The sequence below is a fragment of the Impatiens glandulifera genome, chromosome 2, assembly GCF_907164915.1.
Source record: "Impatiens glandulifera chromosome 2, dImpGla2.1, whole genome shotgun sequence".
In the NCBI taxonomy this organism is placed as follows: Eukaryota; Viridiplantae; Streptophyta; class Magnoliopsida; order Ericales; family Balsaminaceae; genus Impatiens; species Impatiens glandulifera.
This window is the reverse complement of record NC_061863.1, coordinates 59188516-59209034: the sequence shown is the minus strand read 5'-3', so window position 1 is coordinate 59209034 and position 20519 is coordinate 59188516. Positions and strand designations below refer to the sequence as shown.

Here is a 20519-nt window from a genome sequence, read left to right as displayed (position 1 = left end):
AAATGTTCAAAGAAAGTAAATCTATATATTTTTTAAATGATCAATAAATATTAAAATTTGATAATAGTTTAAACAAAACAACGATAATGAAAGAGAAAAATAAAAATAATAAAAATGAATTTCAGATAGTGTCATAAATATTCCTTCATTAAGATAATTTTTTTTCCATCCAAATCGTCTATCAAAAGATAATAAAGATAATAACAAAATGATTCAGATCGTCGTATATGCTATCGATTCAGACCGTCATATATGCTATCTCAATCCAAACATCCACGACAATACATAAGAAGATGAGAGACGTTGATTTAACTTTTATAAGATAAATTCGACAACGACTAATCATAATAAATATTTTTTCATACATATGTCTCGTCAAAATTTTAAAATAAATATCACCCAAACAAAAAAACGCAATTTTAGAACAAATGATTCCCACATTTTCTCCTAACAAAGTAAATAAATAAAATAAATAAAATTAACAAAGTAAGTAAATAAAATAAGTAAAATGATATTAATTTGTTTTAAAAGTTATTACAATTATAATAATGTTATGTATTTTTTATTATTATTATTATAAATTAATATATTTATAAAATCATTGTTAAGTTAAAAAATGAAGACTGTTTACTTAAATAGAAAAAGAAAGAAAGAAAGAAAACGTACCCCTTTCCCATTTTCCTTCTTCCCGTTTCCAAACCCTCTCATCCCGCCAGCATCAGTGTCTCTCGTTAATGCCGGCCCACGCCTGAGGAAAGGTACCTTTGAACTCCCGTCGGCGCAAAACATCATTTTTATGCTTTTCGCTCTTTCTTTCTTCTTACAAATCCCCCTCAAGGAACCGCAACCCTTCCGACATCTCTATCTATCTATCTTTTTTCAGGCTCCAACATTGATAAAGACAGGGGAATTCATCTAATTAGACTGACAGAAGTGCAAGCTCGGAGCTTGTGAATGGGAACTTCACTATTTCACAACTATGGCAGATTCCTTTACCCAAACTGCTATTCACGCGCTCAAAAGTTTCCGAATGGTCTCTCTCTCTTTTTCATGCTTATCATCACATCCACGAATTAATCACATAAAGTTACTGCATTCTGGGTCTGTTACTGAAAAAAATGTGAAGTATATTCAAGAATTGTTATATTGTTACAAAAGTTCTTTACCAGTCCGACTTAACTTATCAAATGCTGCAGTTGTATTTATTATTTTATTTCATTCTCTCTCTTACTACACATTTGATCTTATTATTTTATCTAATTGATGTTCAATTTGCTCTCTAATCATATGTAGTCATGTTTGTTGGATAGAAAATTTAATCCTTGTTATTTTGATAGCCTGCTCTTGATGTGCTCTCCAAATTGCAGGTTTCTTCTCCGTGGTTCTTGAAACAAAATGTTATCCTATGATAGTTGCGTCTAAGAATTTGCAGACTGGGTCTTATGAAGCTGGAGGAAGCTACGTGCCAGTTAAAGAAACTAAAGAACAATTACTAGCAAAGGTATTTTATCAGCTAAGCATACGAAGGGCTACTTCTGTCTTCTTATTTTGTCGGTTTTGGACATCTTACTAGACAACCGACTTGATATAGACCTTACGAAATAGTTGAAGATCCTGTCCTGTTGAAGACAGTTGAGAAATTGAAGCCCACTAATGAGAGATCCTGCTGAATTTGATATAGTTTTTTTTTTTATCTGGGAATTGTTATCCATTGGAACTCATGCCAGTCTGCAAATCCGTATTTTTTTATTTCTTTCCCTTTTGGGGCATATCAGTGATGGTCGCATTTGCGTTTTAAATTCACTGCTAACCTCAACTATATAATTTATGTATTGTTCTCTTTGTATTAATATTTATTTAGTTAACATATGAAATAATTTGGTAAATTTAACTAGTTGACTCTTCACTTTCTTCTAGACATCTGAAGTTCGAGAAGCAGTTGGTGCATTTCAAAAACTTCCAATGGTGATGCCCTCAGTTGATATTTTTCAATCAGCATTAAGGAAAGCAAAAAGGATCCCACCTACAAAAGGTTGGGAGCAATTCCCCTTCCAACAAATTTGCAATTTTTTACTTAACATTATTTCCATTTGTTTGTTGATTGATTATGAATTCAATGGCCTAATTCAGTGACATCAGCTGGTTGTGTTTTCAGGAATAGCTAATATTGCAAAGCGTGAGAAAAATAAAGGAGCTAAACAACTTGATGCATTAATGAAGGTAATTTTTGAATAGTTTATATCCAATATTTATGTTCTTATTTTTTATCTCACATGCATGCTCTCAGTTATATTTCTCTCAACTGTTTGGTACTATTATGCAGGAATTGGCTGTCCCCTTAAGGATATACAAAGAGAACTTTCCTAACAAAACACTTCTACACCCTTATGAACGCTCTCTTATTGAATTGACACTTGGAGATGGTAACTATGAAGAGGTAAATGTTTGTTCGTCTACAATTGTTTTTGTCTTAGTGAAGACATGTTCATTGTTTCATTGTAGCTTCAGAAGTAGTACCAGTATTAAGCTTAATTTTCTAAATAAATAAGAGACATGTCCTTTTATTTCTTTGGTATTCCACTTCTTGACCATCATGGCCCAAAAGAAGCGCGCAGGAAAGACACCTAGAATTCTTTATTTTTTTCTTGAAAACCAGGGTTTGTACCCTGGAGGAAGTTAGCACAACCCACCACAGCCATGCCCCCCACTTCAATCAGGTCGTTCTTAGTGCGATTCGAACCTTAGAAGAAATCTGGAATTCTTAAGTAGTTTAATTATCGCTATTAAGTGCAACATCCCTTTGGATTTTCATGGAAGGTCAGAACATATTCTATTGGGCACCCTTTCCTTTGTCTCAGTTCTGCAAGGAAGAATTAAGAGCTTTTTTGATGTATGGTTTTTATTTATTGAAATAATTATTTTTGAAAAAAATAAATACGTTTGATGAAAAAGTGTATTTGGGGTATTTTAATATTTAATTGATGGTTTGAATGATTGGATTGATGAAGTGATTGAGGATGGGATAAGGGGTTATTTGAATAAATCTAAATAACCCTTCATCAAACCAGGCCTAACTTTTTCATGAAACAAATAAATCATTTTATAGTGAAAAATTGAGATTCACATATTAATATTGTACTTGACAGGTGCTTAGAAAGGTTGATGCCTTAAGAAAGAAAGTTGTATCCATTGGAAAGGAGCATGCTTCTCTCTGTGCAAAGGTTAGGACAATACTGCTCTTTTTTAAGTGACGGAATGCATATACAATGTTATTTATTATCAATGACGTCAGAGATGAGAAAAGTAGATTTTGTCAATTGAAGGGATCAAAATAAATTATAGTTTTAAGCATACCTGACTACGTAAAATGCTAAAGTTAAGTGGTAGTTACTAAAGCTTGTTCCTCTAGATGCTATGGTTTCTGGATTACAAACCTAGTGGTGATATGTAGTTCTGGAATGTCTAGTGAATGGTGATGGCCTAAATTATGAGGTTCCGGCAATAATTTTACATGTTTCCCTTAAATTAGTACGAGGTTAGGTAAAAGAAAAGGTGGCATCATATTGGCGCTGATTGCACAAACACTGGGAAATGTTTTCTTAAACAGCCTGCTCAGAGATAACGACCTTTTAAAATGCACTTTTGGTAAATATGTTGTTAAGTGAGTGATATATTTAACCATATAAACTATTTGCTTATTAGGTTGCTGATTAGTTAAATACCTCATTCAGTGAGTTTAAATGATCATCTTTCCACATCAATTCCTATTTGGTCAACCAACAAATAACTCCACAGCTTAAACACGATCTCAGATATGAGTCTTGTAAATGAAAAAATGATAGTATGAAGAAAATTTTGTACCACATTGTCGGTATGTCATAACTCCTAATGTCTGGATTAATTGACTTTTTTTAATCTTATTCTCCTTTATCAGTCAACGACAAAGAAAGAAGCGGAGCAGAGATTAAGTGAGGTTAGTTTTCTTTCACATGCAAGGATTACACACCTGGCCTACGTATTTGAGAGTGTTTACTTAATCAATAATTCTTCATATCTGAAACACTTGGTTATTATCACACTTTCAGGGAATGGAGAAGCTTGAAGAAGTTTTCTTTGCAGATGGAAAAGTGGTCGACAGTTTGTTGAACAATGCCAAGGTAATAGAATTTTGAATGCTTTTATATTGGTACATCTTTCTTATTGTATTTTTTATTTGTTTCCACAAATCCTGTATTTTGTAAAGAATTGAACCCCCAGTGGTAAGAGTCGGCTTAAGAGACCAAAAGGTCATGGGTTCGATTCCATCTGAAAGCGTTTTGTGTTTAAGCGGGGTGTCATGCTAGTTCTTCTTTAATTCCCAAAAAAAATTGAATCCACCTTGTTTTGTTTGTTTTTATGAAGTTGACCTTCTTATAAAAACATCTTCTTATTGCTGCTTGCAATTTGGCAACACAATTATTTCTGGAACCAAGTTAGCCGCAGGTAGCATATTATTCTTGTACTTACACCTAACTTATGATTGTTATTAGAAGAACCTTATCCATAAGTTAGCCTATGTTTGAACACTTAAAATGATGAATTGGAATTAATTCCAATAAATGGAACTATATCTCCAATTCCATTTTTTTCTTTTTTTGTGTTAAACATTATTTATTTATTTGACTTTATAAGTAATTTAATAGAGTACATATTTGATATTTTCTATATATAAATATATATTTTATGCAAATAATTTTTTACACATACTGTATATGTTAACATTAACAACTTCTTAGCTTCCAAGTCAATATATATTTTTAATTTCAAGGAGTCATTTTTCAATAGTTTCTTAAGTTGTGCTGGCAATTGTGTTTGATTAATTAATGAAATGAAAATTTTACCTCTCTTCAAGGGGTTCCTGCTCCACGCATTTGCATCAATTAAGAAAAGAGGGGTCTGCCGGGATGGGACTATTATGATCTGATAGGAATCTAATCTAATCTTTTCTGTCTATTATGTCTTTTGCTTTCCCGTCTTTGTAACCGAACCGCAACTTGCGTTCCTCTTTTTAATATATAAAAGTTGACCTTGCTTAAAAAAAATTGTGTTTGAGTTTAAATGTAGGCATATGTGAGGGTTTTATGTCCAATCAAGATCAAACCCAAACTTTGGCTATCCTGATTAATATATAAAAGTTGACCTTGCTTAAAAAAATTGTGTTCGAGTTTAAATGTAGGCATATGTGAGGGTTTTATATCCGTCCAATCAGGATCAAACACAAACTCTGGCTATCCTGATTACTACAGGCTAACTGTATCTAATGTGATTATCAAAGTCTTAAATGATATGATACTGTTTTATAGAGTTTCCTACCATGTAACGTCTCCTAACAGACTATTTTGACTACTAACATGAATTGCAGACTTTAAGGGCAATGCCAGTAGTTGATCTGGAAACACCAATACTTTGTCTCGTGGGAGCTCCTAACGTAGGGAAGTCATCTTTAGTTCGCATACTTTCCACTGGGAAGCCTGAGGTATATGAGAGTTACAAGATGATATGCTCTTTTGTTTACTGCTATTTAGTTACTATCTGTTTCAAATTAATAAAGCAAATACTGTAATGGTAAAAATCTTAGTTCATAATTTCCTCGGAATTGTAAAAAATATAATCTCTCCTAAGCTTGGTATTCATTCTCATTGTTAAGCCTAGAACATGATGGATAAGTCTTCATCTAGATTATGATGATTGTAGAATACTTAGAGAAATTGTATTATCGAGAATATATTTACTTACATAATAGAGACCGATTAATAAAAGTCTTAAGCCTAGTTGATTAAAGTGTTCTTTTTAAAAAATTAAAATAATAGAGATCAATTAATTATAGGATACAATAATATCCTAATCAAATCCAATCACATTATTATCCTGAATCATGTCATAGTTATATTATATTATGAAATATTATTCTAATCCCATAATATAAAATCATGTTATATTGCAATATTGTAATATTGTTTTAAGCTTTAACCCTAGCAATCGTCATTCTCCCGCGCTAAGGCTTCGTTTCTAGATCTTAAGGATTTGTCTTGGGCTATATTTCTGTCGCAAAGGCTTTATCTCGAACTTGTCTAGGGAGACTTCTCTATCTATAGCTCACTTTGTTTGTAGCAGTTTCATCTCTATTTCATTTTGCCTCTTTTTTTTGCTACTATTGTTTTGCCACTTTCTTCTCAATGTTCGGAGATAAAATTTTGAGACTTTTTGTATGTGAATAAAAATTTATATTCAATTAAAGGAATAAGATCAGTCAAAAAAATAACTTGATGAAAAAGAAAAACTAATTGACAATTGAACCTCTCCACAAGTGGTTACGACAGTCATTGGTGGAGGCAGCGGAAGACTCTGGTAAAGTTGTATTAATGAGAATATATATATTAAGTAACAAAATAGAGACTTATCTATTTATAGGATACCATAAGATAATAATATCCTATCATGGTTAATCTTATGTGATTATTCCCAATCTTTCATAGTTATACTATATTATATAATATGATTATAATCTCACAATTTAATATCATTTGTAATATTCCAACAATGAAAGAAGTGTGTTTTCTAATACACTAAAGGTCCTTCATTTCTGTTTTCTTTTACACCCTAGATCTGCAACTATCCCTTTACCACCAGAGGAATTCTAATGGGGCACATTGCCTTTAACTATAAGCATTTTCAGGTTAGTCTTTCTTTTTCACTGACATTTTTCTTATCCCTCGTTTTTGCTTATGCACTTACTTTGATACAGGTAACAGACACACCTGGTTTACTAAGAAGACACGATAGTAAGAAACTCACCTTCACGTTAAATCTGTTTTTCTTTTCTCTATTGGCGTGATAACATTCATCTTGATTTTTTGTTCAGATGACAGGAATAATTTGGAAAAGTTAACACTTGCTGTTCTTTCTCATTTACCAACATCTGTACTCTATGTTCATGACTTGTCAGGACAATGTGGGACCTCTCCCTCAGATCAGGTGCATACATGTGTTATAATTAAGCTCCTACAATTTGGTACAAGAAATTTAATTGTTACTTATTTCAATTAATTCAATTCCCTCAATTTGGAAACACGTAGTTATACTACAATGTGGGACCTCTCCCTCAGATCGGTGTATATATATTTATGAAGTTAACATTTTGAACCGATTTTTTTTAATTTAGGAAATTAACATGTCGAACCTATATTTATTTCTTAATGAGAATTGAACCCTAAACAAACTTTTGACACTTAAGATATCCTAATAGGTTGTGTCAAATCAATATTTTAATAATATATATTTTAAATTATTTTTTATTTCAAACATAAGAATTGGAATTACATTTCTATAGTTTTTTCAAACATAGGAATTGAATTGTAATTCAACCAATTCTTGTGGAATTGGAATTGAAATTGGAATTAGAATTCCAATGTCAATTTTAATTCCACTCATCCAACCTACCCTTATTGGTTTGTTTTCGTATATGGATCCGTTTCCTGATACATATATAAATTTTTTAATCTCTCTGACTAAATTTAGTTTTCAAATTTTCTTGATCTCGAAACTGATCCAAATGGGTCCATAATCTTGATTTAGTCAAAGTACATATAGCATGTAGTGTCTCATTGCATTTCTCTATGTGAAAAGAACATTTCCGATGCATTGCAAATAAAGTAAGTTGAAGGTGAATTGAGTATTTATTGGAAATATATGCTGTGTTGATCAAAATCCAGCCTTTTTGATTAAAAGTGTTGAATGGTAGGGCAGTTTCTGATATACAAGGAGATGAAAGAAAGGTTCAGCGGTCATCTTTGGCTGGACGTGGTTTCAAAATGTGATTTACTTGAGGAATCTCCGGTATTTTTCAGCACTGAAAAATCAGATGACGGTGATGTTGAGTTGATTAAGTACAGGAAGCTGGGTCCTGATGAAGCTATCCACGTCTCAGTAAAGAGTGAAGTTGGCCTGAATGAGGTTGTAATCCTATGATGATGACCCTTTCATCTTCTTTGTGTTCATTTGAATAATTGTCTCTTTAGTTGTTTGAAATATGCATGTTTTGTTTTGTTGTAACTAGGTTATTAATAACCCTAGGTTTTGGTGTGTTTGTGTACAAATTATGCAGTTGAAAAGAAGGGTGCACGAGATGCTCCTCTGCCAAGGGAACAGGATCAAAAGCGAAACTAGCGACCAAGAAAACTCTGAAGACCAATGTGAAAACTCTGATGACCAATATGGCAAACGATGAAGAAAACTCTGAAGACCAATGTGTCGTTTAATTTGGCATATTTGTATGTGGCACGATGATCAATACAAACCAGTTTTATAGCCACAAGCTGCATTTAAATGCCCTTTCCTGCTTTCTTGATTTTTAACTTATCTACTGTTGAGTAGTCATTTTTGTTAGGCATTGAGATAAGATATTGCAGTCTTTTTTTAAGTCTTTAGCAAATAAGAGATTATATGTTCAATACTTTGTAAAATATTATTGGTAGTTATAATTCAATTAATACAAATTTTAGCATTAAAAATATATTATAATCATATCTGAAAGCATTCACATACTTTAGATAATGTTTCTATTATTTTACTCCTTTACTATCTGAAAAATAAATATTAGTGTAATATTATTAGATAAGTTTATCTATTTGCTTATAACTTATGAATATTTAGTTTAATATAAAAATATGGTTCTATCTTTATGATTTTTTATTTTTTTTGGAGCTGTAAAATCTTTGACGACCTATTGATTTATGATTAAATTTTTTATAATTGACATTATTCTAATGTTTTTTAAAATAATTTGTGATAAATACAATGAAATGAAAAATATACCTATTAAAAAATATATTTTACATGTAGTATAATTAAAAATATATATATAATAAATTCACAATTTTTAGTAAACAATAAATTTGAATTATACTAAAATAATACATACAAAATATTGTTTTTTTTTTCTAAACCATGATAGTAATATTAGGGATGGCAATAGAGCGATTCGGGGCGGGGAATGTATTTACTATCTCCGTCCAGTTTTTATTTCAGAAATTTTTTTAATACCCTGTCCCGTTCGGTTTCGGAAAATTCATGCGGGGCACCGTTTATAAAATATATATTTTTTTTAAAATACAATAAAATTATATAAACGGAATTTTTTAATATAATATATATTGTAATATATTGAAATTTTATATTATTATAAATAAAATAAATTTACAATTCTTATAAAATATAATAAATAAATATCGGTGATTTTATATTTTAATAATGTTAATAGTGTTCAGAGTAGAATCGGAGTGAGATCGGAGCGGGAGACGCAAATATCATTCACACCCCATCCCCGTTCAGTTTCGGGGGGAAACCGTCCCAAATAGGACAATTCAGTTCGGTTACCGCGGGGCGGTTTCAAATTGTCATCCTTAAGTAATATACATAGTTTTGAAACCCGGTCTGATCATCAACTTGATGAAGGGACTGAGTTACTAATTTAATCGATGGCTCAATTGGTTCAACTAGTGATTTAATATAATAATAAAATAATACAAAAATTATGTTTCAAATCAAACTATAATTTTCGATTTTTGGATAATAGATTTAAGTTATGACTTATCATGCCACATTAAATTAATTTTTTTTCTAGTAAAAGCGAAATCAACTGGTTCAGATAAAAGGTGGAACTTGAAGTGAATGAAAGAGTTTATTATTTTCAATATTTAGAACTAGAAATCAGTAATTTACCCAAATAAAATTAGAAATAAGTAAAATCTAATAGGAACCAATGAACCGGGGAGAGAAACTGAAGGAGTGATTATTGAGAAAGAATAATAATAATTTTTTTTTTTAAATAAGATAAACCTGCCGAGTAAACCCAGACTACGAATTTAATCCAACTCCGTTGGACGACCAGTTCACAAGATTTGTCGGTTGGTCGTTCACAAGATTTGCCGGTACAACCGGCGGGCCGAATTTCAAAACTATGGTAATATATATTATTTTATGAGAATAATGTTTACCAATATTAAAACTCTTATAGTTATCTAATATATAACATTTAAAAAAATTAAATATTTTGATCATTTAACCCAAATACACATTTTCATCCAACACTATTTATTTATATAAAAAAACAAATTTTAGTATTAACTTGAAAGCTAAGTCATATATGTACTTCTAATAATGAAGATAATAACAATAAAAGTAGTGTTTTACACTATTACAAGTGCTATTATGCATTTTACTTGTATGGGTACTTATCTCAAGAAAAACCCAATTTAAATGTGCTCCCCACAAACAACACATAAATATCTTCTTCCTAAGAGAATATAATATTAAAGTTCAATCCAGAAAGTCGTGTTTAATTGCGCCAACCATTGTTCTGTCTCTTTGACTCAAAAGAAGCACCATCATTGAGCATGTCTTGAGCATCTGTTTCCATTCCCAGCTTTGACAAAGCAAGAGCTTGCATATAGAAGGCTGTGGGCCACTCGGGCAAGCACACCTGAGCTTGCATTGCATCTCTTAAGGCCAATTCGGCTTGATCACTCATCAAGTATGAGAGTGCTCGCCTCACAAACACAGTCCCAGACGGAACAGGCATCATCGATACCAACTAAAGTTCAACAAAAAAACATCCATACCATAAACTGTTAGAACTGATTGTTAATCCAGTTTGGACAGATTCAAGTCTTATATGATACTTTTCGAATTTTGGAACCTATTTGATCTTCATATACAACAAGTTTAAGGGGGAAACTAATCTTCCTTTCTAATTTTTTGCCTGACAAAACTTATCAAATAAAGAGAGAAAACAACTATAATAATCCACAAATACAAATAGACAAACTTTCTTGCCAAATCTAAACAACCAAAGAGGGAAAATCATAACATATCCTAGGAATAAGAGCAGTTTTGCACTCAGTCAAGAAATTCTCAACCCACCAGGTAGCTTAAGTGCCAAGGGTCTTAACCTAAGAGACCAAGGTCTCAAATTCGATTCTCACTAAGAACCCTATGAAACAAAAGGTGATCATGACTGTGGGGTCATGCTAGCCATCCACCTCGGTCTCAAAAAGAAAAAAGAATAAAAAATCTCCAGCCCATTAACTTTGTAAATGGTTAAGACTGTACAAGTAACATCCCCTTTGCCTGCTTTAACTATTGTATTTCAGCCTCCTTAGTATATGTTGGATTTAGCAAAACAAAAACAAAAAGAAGAGGGAAAAGCACATACCTTTGAGTAGTGATCAACCGAACCATTGAAATCCTTATCCCTGAATGCAATGTCACCAAATTTCTTTGTATTTATCATGTCTTGCACCTGTTGCGTCCACTCTTGGAACGATAACTTCAGAAAAAAACATATCACTATTCAGATGCACCATATTTTTTCACATAAATCATGAAAAAAATACAAACTAGAAATCAATACCATATATGACATGCAAATATACTTTATACCTATATTATATGAAAATAACATTGTAGAATTATCCTCAAATATGGAAAGTCGGTAGCAAATCAATCAATTAGACTATTGATTTGCTAACTGACCGAGAATGGAAAGTCATTAGCAAATCAATCAATTAGACTAATTGATTGAAGATTTGCTATCAAATCAGTTATATGATTTTATCTTTTAAATCATTTCCTTTTTGCAAATGTATTTTTCACTATTTAAGCTTGGATTTCTTATGTAAGAACAACAACAAAAACACAAACAATAAAATTTCTCTCTCTCTTCACTTTATTTTTCTACATGGTATCAGAGCCAAGAGCCAAGAGCCACTCCTCTAACTAAGTGAATCATGGATTAGAATCAGACAAATTGAAAGAATGTCATCAACATTTCCATCTCATCGACAACATCCTCTCCACTCTCATAGCTGCCAAAAGTATTTCCTATTAAGTAGCTAACATTCTCATCAAAGCTCTTCCAAGTCGATTTGAGGAAGTATGTGGCAAGTTGGGCAATCTCAACATCAATTACCCAACTTGAGGGGGAGTGTAGAATTATCCTCAAATATGGAAAGTCGGTAGCAAATCAATCAATTAGACTATTGATTTGCTAACTGACCGAGAATGGAAAGTCATTAGCAAATTGAATTAAAGATTTGCTATCAAATCAGTTATATGATTTTATCTTTTAAATCATTTCCTTTTTGCAAATGTATTTTTCACTATTTAAGCTTGGATTTCTTATGAAAGAACAACAACAAAAACACAAACAATAAAATTTCTCTCTCTCTTCATTTTATTTTTCTACAAACATAAATCTTATTAAAGATGTAAGCAAAGGAAGAAAGACACAGAAGTTGAGCTTAACCTAATACAACACCGCAACAAGAGAAGAAGCTAATAACAAAAAACAACAGTTTGAGTAATAACTAATAAGGTAGGCAATTATAGATATGATTACCTCATTTTCAGCACCTTCTTCATCCTTGTAACCAGTTTTAAGCAAAATATCATGTACCGCAGTAAGATCCATCCTTGCACAAGCCTTGCCAAGAGGAGAGAGCATAGTTGGCAACACAACTGGAGATTTTGTTAGACCCATCAAAGTATGGGATGCAACCTTCAGTTGAATCATTGGGAAAAAACATTAATCAAATAAATTTGCTGGAGACTCCAAAGACAAAGCAACCTAATAAAACCATGAAAATATTAGTTATTCCACAAAAGTGAAAACAAATTTTCACCTCTTTCTGCTTTTGAAGAGGTGCTACAACTTTAAGCAAATACTTCATGTCTGGTCGATCTCTTCCCTCGTATTGGAGGCATTTTGAAGCTAGTTCAACTAAAGCAGTTGCATCCTCGTCAATGTAATGTCCTTCTAAGGATGAGTCCATCAGCAATAATACATTTTTACCCCTTATTAAATCCAATGCCTGGAAATAAACCAAGAAGACGATTCAATTAGACAAAACAGAAACGACAAATACAGGCAAAATAAATATATGATGCTAGTTTTCTCAATATATATATATATATATATAATGCTAGTTTTGATACATTTTCAGTTTGGTTCCCTTATTTATTTCATGGTGGCCAGGATAGTTATCTATTTAAATCAACACCTTAATAGTACTACAATTAGTTGTCTGAACAAAAAAATGCAATCATAAGCTCAAAACCCCAATCGATTTCTCTAATAATAAAAAGTTTGAGCTTTTTCAGTAAAATGTCTTAGAAATATGCCGTAAAGCCAAATTAGATCCCAAACATTCACAAGAATTTCAAATGAAGACTTGAGCATTTTTTAAACCATTTGAGAAATTGAGCTTATGTAGATTGTGCGTATTAGGGTTCTTGTTATAACACCCTTAGAAATCTGATGTTTTGAATTATCATACTCACCAAACTAAAACGTAACTCACAAATTTCATGAAGTTATAAAACTAAATTATCGTCTTCTTTCCAAATTATACCTCCACTCGTAGTCCACAATCTTTACATTTCTAGGTAAATCTTTCCAAAAAACACTTTGATATCTTATTATCCATCTTAAGCATCAATCTATCCAAATTCATAACTACCATAAGTAAACATGAAACTTCTTAGTTATTTTTGCTAAACCTAATAAGTCCCTTAGACTACAATAGTAAATGAGGAAGAGCACACATGCTCCATTGTGTCAGCCAGAGATTAGTCAAGTTCTAGTCCTAATTTGGTTTATCAGTCAACAGAAATATGGAGAAGAAACAACATGAGTAAGCAACTTAAGCAAGTGGAAGTGAAAAAGCATATTGAATCAAATGTACATGGCTTGGTGGGATATGCTTTCCACTCAAAAGATCCAGCAACACAGTTCCATAACTGTAGACTACACTCTCTGGAATGACTCGACCTGCAATTGTTGAAACATACTAAACTTAGTGCATTTTGAAAATCCAAGCCCAAAAAGAGAACTATAGTTGTTATTGGATTATGAAGTGGAAAAGAAAAACTAAACATATACCTCCAAGAACTAATCATCAATGAGTTAGATATACCATAAAACTTCCCAAACAAACAAAAGATAGGCTTAATGTAAATCATCATAAAGCCATGCGAGTGTACCATATCCATATTATAGATTGATTGAAGAAGAATTATATAGATTCATTCCAGCAATTCCGTCAAAAAGTAAATTAAGTTCAGAACCCCACAAATTAACCTAATACTCTGAGGGCATGGCTAGGTAAACATCTATGGAGTGTGAAGTTGCCTACAATTCTTTTCCTGGATTGTTAGGAAGTCAAGCTGGTGAGACATCCAGTTGGCTGAACTTGAGATATATATGGGTATTGGCATTTTTTTTATTGAAATACAGTGTCCAAAAACAATGATCAAATTAGTGAAACAATTGTAAAATTGAGCTGTACTTTGTAGGGCATGGATCATGTAGCAAAACTTCAAATATCTTGCAGGAACAACACCCTTATTTCATTTCAATCTACCAATAAAATTTCCCAGATGCTTGCAACCTTAAATTCAATCTTTAAGGTTAGTATGAATATCCAAGTCAAAATTATTTATTGCAATAGACGACAACATTTACCATGCAAGCAAATCAGCACTTAAACACACAAAAGCAAGAAATGTGTAAATATAAGAGGAATTAAGAGCTTGACACGGGAAGAAAGTGTCAAGTTGAAGGACATCCTCAAATCTCCAGAGCCAGTGATGATGGTAAATACAGAATAACTATATTGCATTATAGAAATTCACAAAGCTAGTCTTGAACAAGATACCTGTACGCAAGAACTCAGGAGGAGTATAGGCCAGATTGGTGCTATAACTTTTCCCATCTCTGCTATTTTTCATGAGACCAAAGCTAGACAATCGAGGGTCACCATCCTGACATATCAAAAGAATAAGTGTAAAAAATTATTTTTTAACTACCTATATACGAGGAATATATGAATCTGAAACATGTGGTTGTCCAGCAATAAGCACCACCCAACTTTAAAAAAATTAAACAACATATTTGGTTGTTAGTTCTTGGAGATCACTGGAGAAAACTGTTGATAGATGTATAAAAGGCTTAACTAAAGCGATGAAAAATTGCAGTAACTTTTGTGGATCAAAAAGATAAATGTTGAAGTAAAACAAAATGTAGAGATGTCTACCTCATCAAAAAGAACTCTGTAAGCATTTAAATCATGATAGATTTTTCTATTCTCAGCATTGCAATGATCAAGAGCTTGTGCAATATAGTGAGCAACCCTCACACGCATTTCCCATGGAAGAGGTTGTTTGTCCCCTACAAGAAAAACCCTAATTTCAGGCACATAACAGGATCGGAGAAACAAATCAGTGCAACAAAGCAGAATAATGGAGTCTGCAATAAACTGTGACATAAGGTGTAGGTTGGGTTTGCAATTCCATGATCATTAATCAACTTCCAAAAAAATAAAGATCCCTTGTGTGAACTGCAAATAAAGATCCAATAACTTTGCTAAATTAAAAACCATAGGAGACATGAAAAATATCCCGTGGAAGGAAAATGCGTAATTAGGAAATGGAGAGGATTTGATTAGGAGGAGAGGTAAAGAAATCAGATGAAATTATGTACTAAATGAAATATAGCACCTGAGATTGAAAAGGCGCGACTATGAAATGAATCCCAGATATAGTATGATACAGACAAGAAGATGAATCATGGAGAAGCACAAGACCAAGAAAGAAATGCGGGCAAAAAATCAACAAAAGATGTGACAAACAATAGAGAAGAACAATGAGGTCTTGTTTGATCTAGGATTATTTGAATAACAAATGGTTATTTCCAAATAACTTTGTTTGACGTAGGTTATTGAAATTATATTATTTGGGGTTATTCGGGTAAAAAAAAACATTAAGTGTAAGAATATATAATGATACTTTAGAAAAAATAGACGGAATTTTGGTTTAATGATTTAAATGATGTGATTGATGAGACGATTGTTGAATAGTGGGTTATTCGAAATAATCTTAAATAATCTCACATCAAACAAGGCCAAAGATGGATGAAGTCATCATATATAGAAATTTGGAATTAATTGGTTCACAACTTCAAACCTTTGCAACTGTGAATCTAAAACATTAACAGATTCCAGTCACCAGCTCATAACAAATCATATTCCCAACAGAGGGTTCACTTCAAAGCTACTTTTTTGCCATGGCTTTCAGAATTCAATTTTAGAGGCAGTCTAGCATGTCATTTCTTTTTTACTTACATTTTAGCCAGCTAAAGAAGTTCAGATAGTTTCAAGAAAGCGTTTCACATATCTCTGAAGTAAAACCTACATAATATATATTTTTTCAATGGAAGAGAACATTTAAAAATAATAAGCATACATCACGAATAATCATTAGCTCCGTATTCATAATCATCAGCAGGAAAAATTGTTGATATTCTAGAGGAAATCAGAATCCTACAAGTATGTTAGATTCAGGATTGGACATTATGAGGACAAGGGACTCAATCAGTGTATCCAACGCTTATGTGTTTGTGGATTTAATTTGCGTTGTTTTGTTTTGGATTGTGTTTTAGGTTTAGGGTTTTGTTGACGTTGTTAGTTTTGACGTCATTTTTTTAACACGTAAACAAATGATTAATTTTGTTTCTTCAAAAAGACAAAAAGTATAAATATTTCCACAATGTTTCGACGTCACTATAAAAGGCAACAACTGCTAGAAAAGATGGGAAACCATACAGTGAAACAAATGCTTTGAAAGTGTATCATGGGGCATGTATTCAGCAACCAAAAGTCGTTCATCTCCTTCAGCACAGCAGCCAATTAAATTAACCAACCTCTTATGCCTAACTTTTCCAACTCCCCCAGCTTCTACCTGAAAAAAATATAAATCATTTTGCCTCATATGATATGACAACATCCTTTCACAGCTTTTACCCAAATTACATAATATATATCCTCAAAAGCCCATGTGCCAGACTTTCTAGATATGTGAATTAAAACTGTAAATAGAACAGCAATAACACTAAAACAAGAAAAAAGTATCATAATGGCATTTCTAAATATGACTGAAAAATGCTATTAACCAATAACCCCATGCAATAATTAAGGATATTCTTTAACTTACTTTCCCATGTCAATTGTACAACACACTAGAACCTAATCAATGCAAATTGGCCCAACACCATAAAAAGTGAAACATGATGTACCAGTCAAGAATTTATGGCAAAGAAGTTGGTCATGGATTAATTAGTAAAAAAAATATTACCACAAATTGTTGAGGATCAGGCCATGACTGTTTGGAAAAACGCTTAATCGCCACGAATCTATTGCTCTTAAGCTTTCCCCTGTAAACAACATTAGGAGCTTTCTCTCCACTCTCAGACACTATCAACTCACTACTAAACCCATTTGTAGCAGCTCGAAGCTCAGCAAGCTCAAACTCCTTAAAAGCAGCCACTTGATCTTGATCCGGTTGCTCTCCTTTCGCTTTTATCAGACAAATTAAATAAAAACCCAAATGGATAAAGAATCAATCAGTGAAGTTGAACAGAAAATAGCTTGAAATGCAGATTAAAACAGTGAAAAACTCAAACCTTGATCCGGTTCCGCGTCTAAGGGAGCAGGTTCTTGGTCGGGAGAGGGGATATGAAGAGTTTTGGACTGAAAACAGCCCATGTTTTACTTCTACATAAACGAACAGTATAATAATGATAAATAAGACTTAAAGAGAGTCTAGCAGATTTTCCCTAAAATGTCTACTAGTAGAAAACTCCTACAAAATGTGATATGATGAAATAGAGCCTTGATCAATTTGAGGGTTTTATTTAAGTTCGAGGATTGGCCGGTGAGAGCGACGAACACCTGAATGGGCAGACGGAAAATGGAGATAATTGTAGAGAGAGAAAAGAGGAGAGAGAGTCTGTGTGTGTGTGGTCGTACTAAGATGAATGATGATGACGACGACGACGACTTACAAAGAGGGAGAGAGAGACGGTCACATGATAGGCTGGTGACAAGCACGTGAAGACTTGTTTCTCTTGTTTTTTTTTATTTCTAATCAAGAAACAATTTTTATGGTTTTTATTTTCAAATTATCTCAATTTTTATTTTAATAATTGCTTCCAAATTGGAAGCTTGTGAAAAAAGAAGCTTGAAGAAATAGTAAAATGAATGTTTTAATCATTTAGTTGTGATTTAATTTTGATAAAAAGTGTTTCATGATGACCAAGGATCAACCATAATCAAATAAGGACTTGATATATCTAATAATAGACAACAAATGATAATGATGTATTTGGAAATTTGTCTGTTGATTATGTTTTGAAATGAAGTGTATTTTTATTTTTATAAAATGTATATTTAGATATCAAATTACAATTAATTCAATATTATTGCATTTTAAATGTTAAAGTCTTATAAAAGAAAACACATATGTCAAGTTTGATATTCAACTACAAATTTAATAAAATAAATAAATATATTTTGTCACAATTATTTTTTAATTAATGTAAGAAATGAGAGTGATTTTATATTGAATTTAAAAGATATGATTGAACTAGTTTAAAAAAATATTAGATCATTTTAGAGTTTGTTTGATCTTGGTTATTTAGGTTTGTCAAAAAAATATATATTATTTGATAAAAATAGAGTTATTTGAGTTTTTAGTAAGAATATTTTAGATTTTAATAGATTAAATTAGTGATTTAATGGTTAATATGATAAGTAATGTAATAGATAATGAATTTTTACAAAAATGGGTAAAATTACAAAAATAAAATATCCGAAAAAACCTAATATCAAACTAACTTTAAACAAATTTATCCAAAAATTATTTTTATTGAATGTGATTTATTTTGATTTATAAACACTTAACAAATAAAATTATGTCTTGAAACAGGATATAGTTATCTCAGTCTTGAGACATATTCATGTCACCTAAAAAAAAAAGAGTCACCTTATAAATTTACAAATTGCATGTATCTTAAATAGTCATATATATTTTACATAATACATGTAATTAGATATGTATCTATAAAATTATTGAAGCTTCCTTAAATATGAGAGGAGATAAATATTAGTTAAAAATCTAAATTGTAGCATTTTGTGAGTGAAGGTTTTTGTGATAGATTGTGAAAATACATTTTATAAAATGTATAAGCATTTTTACTTTCTTTCCAGCCGCCATATTGTTTGCCGCCTTAAAAACGGAGAATTCCTCTTTCCTTCTTCCCTCATGGTATTCTAGTTCAAGTTTCAGACCAACTCAATCGAGCTCAGGATAAGTCTTGTTGAGGCTCAATAGCTAAATACATGACAATTGAATCATAAGCCGAGATCATAAAGAGTATACTGCGAGTAGGAAGTGGAATTAATACAATGGATTCAAAAGCATCAAACCTCTCTTGTTCGGAAGAATCAAAACACATCGAAATGGTACCAGCCATTTCTCGTTACTCATGTCAGCATTCTCACTTCTGATATCTCCAGGTGTTGTTACCAAGAACCTTCCCCGACCCCCTCTGCCTCAACCATTCATTCCACTTTCGTAGCTGTCTGTGAATAGAATCAATCCCTTTTCGAGCGCCTATCGGCGAGAACTGGGCTTGGCTTGGTTAGAAGTGCCTCTTTTTTATATTTATAAATAGAGTCAAAAATCTATGTTACAACTTTCCTTAGTCAATTTGGATTTAAAATGTGTGTTTAGTCTAATTTCGAAAATCAAATTTGAATCCCACGAATGTCATTATTTTATTATTTGTTTCAAATGTCAATTTTTTTTATTTATTAAAAACACAAAATACGTGAAATCATAAAAATAAAATAAACAACATAGAATTTTAAATATTAATAAAATAAAAAAATTATCATCTCATACAAGTCTTATTTTGTAGGGGCATATAATATTTATCATTTAAAATACTCGTATTCACAACTCTTATTTTTTAAAACTCTCTTATTTGATGCGCCATATAAAAAACAATATTTTTATAAAAAATACATTTATACAAAAATATAGTTTTAATATGTTTTTATTTATAAAACGTTTGATTTTATAACTAAATATATGTTTTTTAATTTTATTTATTCAATTATATTTATATTAATGCACACTATTTTATTAAAAATAAAATAAACAACATAGAATTTTAAATATTAATAAAATAAAAAAATTATCATCTCATACAAGTCTTATTTTGTAGGGGCATATAATATGTATCATTTAAAATACTCGTATTCACAACTCTTATTTTTTAAAACTCTCTTATTTGATGCGCCATATAAAAAACAATATTTTTATAAAAAATACATTTATACAAAAATATAGTTTTAATATGTTTTTATTTATAAAACGTTTGATTTTATAACTAAATATATGTTTTTTAATTTTATTTATTCAATTATATTTATATTAATGCACACTATTTTATTAAACACTTAACTAATTCATATTAATATATATATATATATATATATATATATATATATATATTTCATAATTTTGAATTAAAATGAATTAGAAAAAACTAAGTTAAAGATCCAAAATTAATTTTATTTTAG

The 20519-nt window shown here is 31.3% G+C and overlaps 2 protein-coding genes across 2 annotated transcripts; one reads left to right on the top strand and one right to left on the bottom strand.

The window, feature by feature from the left end:
• The first annotated feature begins 641 nt into the window (after positions 1–641).
• Positions 642–8530, top strand: LOC124927362 (nucleolar GTP-binding protein 1). Its single transcript, XM_047467768.1, has 15 exons — positions 642–758; positions 884–1033; positions 1368–1501; positions 1918–2032; positions 2156–2220; positions 2324–2437; positions 3147–3221; positions 3935–3973; positions 4086–4157; positions 5402–5515; positions 6644–6715; positions 6785–6821; positions 6902–7014; positions 7786–7992; positions 8144–8530. The coding sequence occupies exons 2-15, from the start codon at positions 955–957 to the stop codon at positions 8264–8266; spliced, it is 1359 nt and encodes a 452-aa protein (XP_047323724.1). The 5' UTR covers positions 642–758; positions 884–954; the 3' UTR covers positions 8267–8530.
• A 1632-nt stretch (positions 8531–10162) lies between these two features.
• On the bottom strand, positions 10163–17913 carry LOC124925449 (serine/threonine-protein kinase BSK2). Its single transcript, XM_047465450.1, has 10 exons — positions 17555–17913; positions 17227–17447; positions 16698–16833; positions 15132–15265; positions 14754–14859; positions 13782–13867; positions 12720–12908; positions 12437–12595; positions 11252–11365; positions 10163–10630 (listed from the first exon to the last, which is right to left on the bottom strand). The coding sequence occupies exons 1-10, from the start codon at positions 17634–17636 to the stop codon at positions 10376–10378; spliced, it is 1482 nt and encodes a 493-aa protein (XP_047321406.1). The 5' UTR covers positions 17637–17913; the 3' UTR covers positions 10163–10375.
• Positions 17914–20519: the final 2606 nt, after the last annotated feature.

Excerpts from the sequence above, each read along its gene's own strand:
- LOC124927362 (XM_047467768.1), top strand. The coding sequence starts at position 955 with ATGGGAACTTCACTATTTCACAACTATGGCAGATTCCTTTACCCAAAC. Across the intron at positions 1,034-1,367 it reads CGCTCAAAAGTTTCCGAATG|GTTTCTTCTCCGTGGTTCTT; the intron begins GTCTCTCTCTCT and ends TCCAAATTGCAG. Across the intron at positions 6,822-6,901 it reads TTTACTAAGAAGACACGATA|ATGACAGGAATAATTTGGAA; the intron begins GTAAGAAACTCA and ends TTTTTTGTTCAG.
- LOC124925449 (XM_047465450.1), bottom strand. The coding sequence starts at position 17,636 with ATGGGCTGTTTTCAGTCCAAAACTCTTCATATCCCCTCTCCCGACCAA. Across the intron at positions 16,834-17,226 it reads CTGATCCTCAACAATTTGTG|GTAGAAGCTGGGGGAGTTGG; the intron begins GTAATATTTTTT and ends TATTTTTTTCAG. Across the intron at positions 15,266-16,697 it reads TTCAAAGCATTTGTTTCACT|GGGACAAACAACCTCTTCCA; the intron begins GTATGGTTTCCC and ends TTTTTCTTGTAG.